Source organism: Corvus brachyrhynchos, unplaced genomic scaffold (assembly GCF_000691975.1).
Source record: "Corvus brachyrhynchos isolate BGI_N302 unplaced genomic scaffold, ASM69197v1 scaffold17, whole genome shotgun sequence".
NCBI lineage: Eukaryota > Metazoa > Chordata > Aves > Passeriformes > Corvidae > Corvus > Corvus brachyrhynchos.
This window is the reverse complement of record NW_008240046.1, coordinates 13,327,106-13,332,506: the sequence shown is the minus strand read 5'-3', so window position 1 is coordinate 13,332,506 and position 5,401 is coordinate 13,327,106. Positions and strand designations below refer to the sequence as shown.

General features: G+C 41.3%; 1 protein-coding gene across 1 annotated transcript in view; it reads left to right on the top strand.

The window, feature by feature from the left end:
- Positions 1-5,169, top strand: part of TENM3 (teneurin transmembrane protein 3) — a 1,268,339-nt gene extending 1,263,170 nt beyond the window's left edge. Inside the window, exon 37 of the mRNA XM_017744521.1 lies at positions 1,551-5,169. Coding sequence (XP_017600010.1) covers positions 1,551-2,306 — 756 coding nt within the window. The 3' untranslated portion in view covers positions 2,307-5,169. The remainder of the gene's footprint in view (positions 1-1,550) is intronic.
- Positions 5,170-5,401: the final 232 nt, after the last annotated feature.

The window sequence follows — 5,401 nt, the reverse complement described above, 5'->3', positions numbered from 1 at the left end:
GCTGCACTGGCTAACCATCCCTGCTAGCTGCTTCTGCTCCTTTCAGCTCTTCTGGCTAACGACTGCAGTTATGCCGACGGTCCCACTCCCCAGCCATCCTCTTTACTGAGAGTGCATCTGGCATAGTGGGCTACACACAGCTCTTCCATGACACTCCTAGCTTTTCCATTAGACTGGCTTGTTGGTTCTTTTCATTCATTGCCCCTTGTCTTTGCTAGCTATAAACAAAACAGTGCTGTATTCACCGTTGCACCCAGCTGAAGTTCTTGGGGAAAAGCGCTTTGAGGCAGGAAGCTGATACTTGGAGTGAAATGGAAGGTCACACAGCCGGATTGGCCACAGTCTTTTCACACATGCCCTTTTATCAGTTTCTGCAAGTATTTGTAAGAAAGGGTATCAGTCCCCAGTCCCCACCTCACTGGTCCATACCATTTGCTTCCTTGTCTTTAACTGTAAAGACTGTCATTACAGTTTATTTCCCTCATTCCTTTAGCAGCTTGAGGGATTATGAGAGCCTCCCTGCAGTTTGGTCTCAGGCTGCTGCTACTTGAGAGACTCTTACCTCCTGACTCAGCATAAAGAAAGGCTTGTTCCAATTCTAAAGCACAGCTTCATGACCTACAAAAATCTCCTCAATTTGACTGGATGCATGGTAGACAGGAATCATATCTGAGCAAGCTCAGGGGAAGAGATGACACCATAGTAAGATGACACTGTAGAGTAAGACAGTTCTTACCTGTTTTAACATGACATGACCTGGCAATGTGCACTGGCAGCCCATAAAGCCAATCATGTCCTGGGCTGCATCAAAATCAGTGTGGCCAGCAGGGTAAGGGAGGGGATTTTGCCCCTCTACTCTGCCCTGGTGAGACTTCAGCTGGAATACTCCATCCAGCTCTGGGGTCCCCAGCACAGGAAGGACATAAACCTGCTGAAGCAAGCCCAGAGGATGGCCACCCAGTTGATGGGACAAGACTATACAAGAGCAGGTGGTGACCAGGGGGAATGGGTTCAAATTGAAAGAGAGTAGGTTTAGATTACATATTAAGAAAAAAATCTTTACTGTGAGGGTGGTGAGGCCCTGGAACCAGCTCCCCAGGGAAATTGTGGATGTCCCATCACTGAAGGTGTTCAAGGCCAGGTTGGATGGGGCTTTGAGCAACCGGGTCTAGCTGAAGATGTCCCACAGCAGGGGGGTTGGAACTAGATGATTTTCAAGGTCCCCTTCCAACCCAAACCATTCTGTGATTCTTGTGGTTATGTATTGGCTTTGCAAGTCTGTCCTGTGCAGCCCAGTAAGTAGCCCCTGAAGTTAAATATTATTTTTCTGCAGGTTCTCAGGGAGACAAAGAGTAAAAGCACTGAACATTAGGAAAATAGTTTTGTAACTCAGCAGAACAAGCAGTATGCAGATCTAATTAACTCCTTGGCACTGTCAGTTGTGGCATATCCTGTTGTTGTCCACGGGCAGCACACCAAGAAATCCTGGCTGTTTGGCATTTAGGGGGCTACAGATGGCTGGTAAAACTTCTGTCTGTTCTTGTTTACAGCCAATTTCTGGAGTGCAACAACAAGTGATGAGACAAGCAAAGGCTTTCCTTTCCCTGGGAAGGATGGCAGAAGTGCAGGTCAGCAGACGGAAATCCAGTGGAGAAAAGTCGTGGCTGTGGTTTGCCACGGTAAAGTCTCTGATTGGGAAAGGGGTGATGCTCGCTGTCAATCAAGGCAAAGTGCAAACAAATGTGCTCAACATTGCAAATGAGGACTGCATAAAAGTGGCAGCTGTTTTGAACAACGCTTACTACCTAGAAAACTTGCATTTCACTGTGGAGGGAAAGGACACGCACTATTTTATCAAGACCACCTCCCCTGAGAGTGACCTTGGGACACTGAGGCTGACAAGTGGGCGTAAGGCCCTAGAGAATGGCATCAATGTCACTGTTTCCCAGTCCACCACTGTGGTGAACGGCAGGACTCGTAGGTTTGCTGATGTTGAAATGCAATACGGTGCTCTAGCGCTTCACGTCCGCTATGGCATGACACTTGATGAGGAAAAGGCCCGAATACTGGAGCAAGCCAGGCAAAGAGCTCTTTCCAGTGCCTGGGCCAGAGAACAACAGAGAGTAAGAGATGGAGAGGAAGGCGCCAGGCTGTGGACAGAAGGAGAAAAGAGGCAGTTGCTAAGTGCTGGAAAGGTACAAGGATACGATGGGTACTATGTACTCTCTGTGGAGCAATATCCAGAATTAGCAGACAGCGCTAACAATATACAGTTCCTCAGACAAAGTGAGATAGGAAAGAGGTAACACACTGGCTTAGCTCAGGCTGCCAAAGAGACTGTGTACCAGTGTCTTCTAAAAAGGAGACCAAACTGTTTTGCTGCATTACTACTTGAGCCTAAGCTTACATCTTTGCTCAGATTTTTTTCTGTAGCACAATCCAGACTCTGTAACAAAAAGAGCGCCTTCCAGAAGAATGATACTGCTAATGACAAAACTTTTTTTTCTCAATGACCTTAAAGGTGATCTGCTTTAAAGAATATGTTTACATATGCATATCGCTGCACTCAAGTTGGACTGAAAAGTATTAAAAAAAAAAAAAGAAGAAAAAAAGAAAATAAAAAGGCCTACAGATTTTGCAACAGGCTGTCTGTTTCTTTGAGGCACTGTATTTAATTAAGATACAGACCCATACAGTGTTTCCAAATAGTACTGAATTGTTGACCTTTGCTTACGAGAAGTAGTCTCTCCTTTTCTCTCTCTCTTTTTCTCTCTCTTTCTCACTGCATAGGATGTGGTATATATCTGTTAATTTTAAAACGTGGGGCAAAAATTACTGTTTATAGACAACCCAACTGCATTAAACTGTGCTGCTTTCTAAAAGGACATTGGCACAAGTGACTTATGCTACCATGGGAATTTAATAATGGATTTTACAATGCTAACATGGTTTGCCTTGGGAGGAAAATGGCAAGTAGAATCCTTGTTGCATATAAGCAAAGGAAACCCTGATTTTTTTTGTAAATTATGTGAGACAAGTTGTTTATGGATTTTTATATGAATTACAATTTACTGTACATCAAATATTAGTCTCAGAGGAGTTAATTTATGTAAAGTGTTTAAAAAAGTTTATACTTAAAAATAAAATGATAAAAACATGTGCTGTGTGTGATTTTTTTTAAAGAAAAAGGAATTGCACCTTTTATGTTATAGCTGTACAGTATAAAGGATTATATTGTAGAGATATAACAGTGATGACTAATGTCCAAAAGTGTTAATATTTTTGTATTAGGTTTAAAGCTGTGCATCTATCACTCTGCTGATAGGATGGGACACTCCACAAAGTGGCTGGCTGAATCAGACCACAGCTCCCTCCCCTCCCTCTCCTGTCACCCAGGCCAGTGCCACTTCATCAGTCATTGTTAGAAGGCACAGTAACCAAATAAGTCTCATTTAGTATGATGGAAGACTTTAATAGGTTGGGGTTTCCTTGTCTTTTTCCACCCCTAATGTAATAAATGGACATTTATTCATACCAGGTGGGGTTTCTGTTGGTTTTTTAGAAGCTTTGTTTCACAATGGAGGAATAGTGTCTCAGGTGCTTGGCAAATTGTATGTAGAAGAAGAAAAAGAAATTATGTAGTTTCATCCAGTTATGTCAACTTTGTCTTCTGTATAATACAGCTCTTTTAGATGTTAATAACTCCAGATAGAAGAAACGTACCTCTGACCTGATGCTACAGAATTGCTCTTTAGGCAGGCAGGCTGTTCACTAGGCTCATCTCCTGGCCTTCAGCTGGCAGATCAAATCTCATTACTGTGAACACTAAACCTGGGGATGGAGAGGAAGGTCCAGTTCTAGTGCCTAGTCTGCATCTCCACATCACTGCATAGATTTGGCATGCTCTGCTCCAAGGCCCAGTATATTTGCTGCAGGAAGAACTGAAGTGTGCAGCTGGTTCCTTATAGGAAGCCTGTGGTGGCATCTATGGCATCTGTTCTACATCTTGGCTGAAACCATTCTCAGAGCTTTAGTCTCAAGAGCACTAAATTCAGCCACAAAAATAAATATTTTTAAGATGAGACAAAATTGGGGGGTTTGATGTTCATTGAAATATACACAGTATTTCTATCCATGTATTATAATGACAGAACATAGTAAGTGAACGTGTCTTAACTATGAATGGTTCAAGTGGATGTAATAAAAATAGTTTTCTAACTGCTTTGTATTCTGAGAGTCTATGGTATTACATACTCTAAATTGCACATTAGGATTGTTTGATAAACAGATTTGAATTTCTCCCAGCCAAGTCGCTACCGAATCTACAGTATCAGTGCTATTACTGTATGTGTGTATTTGGTAGAGCATACAGAACTAATTACACATATAATGAATGCTAATCATCTATTAGAATTAAAGCACAGATTAGTTGTTAGTACTTTTACCCTTGAAGCTTGAGGGCCCTAAATTTAGAGAGAATGGTATGTCAGACCCCAGAGGCGTGTCATTGATCTACATATTCTTTTAAAAAGATGTAAAATGCTAGGTGTTTGCAGTTCTGTTGGGTGGCTCTTCCACAGCACTGTATTTAGCATGCTGTAAGTGCTCTCTGTTGAAATAGGCTCATATTCTAAATTATGTCCAATGTTTCTGTTCTGTTTGAATATGAAAAGCTTGTATGACATGTCAACATTGAAATATATCTTCTACTTGGCGCGTACCAGTCCCTTCTCCTTTGTTCTGGCACCAATAAACAACAAATTATAGTATCTGTTGGTGATCATTTTAGATGCAGTCAAATCAAGCCAATTAGTGGCCTTGTTAGTAGGTATAATGAGCCTATTTCTTGCTAAAAAAAGACTTGTGATCTGGACATGCTCCTGCAGGAAATAGTGACCTTGGGGAATATAGGAACAAAAGATCTTTTTAAAGAAAAAATATGCATAATTAAAGAAGCATATTACAAAAATAAGAAAAAAAGAAAGGAGATTCTAAGTATTTTAGACAATGCCAGTCAAAATGCTATCCTGATATTTTGAGATGTATATTTCGTCTGATTTGTATTGTTCTTTTAATTTGCCTTCTTAACTTTATATGTGTCCTGAATTTTCCACAAATTGATAACTATAGATTGCATCTAGGCTTTCCAATAAAAGCCAACCCAATGTGTGTGTGTGTGTGTTTGTTTATATTTGGGTTTTTTTAATCTGTATGTCAGATATTGCATCTGTGCTGCCGCTTTTCTCATATCGAAGAAGCAAAGTGATCCCCTTGCACTGGTATTGATTCATTTGCTTCACAGTTGGCAGTGTCTTTTTTTTACTCTATCCAATGGCTTCATCTGCTAACTCAGCAAGGTGAATTACTCCATGGGATCTCTCAGGGGGCCTACTTTAGAGAA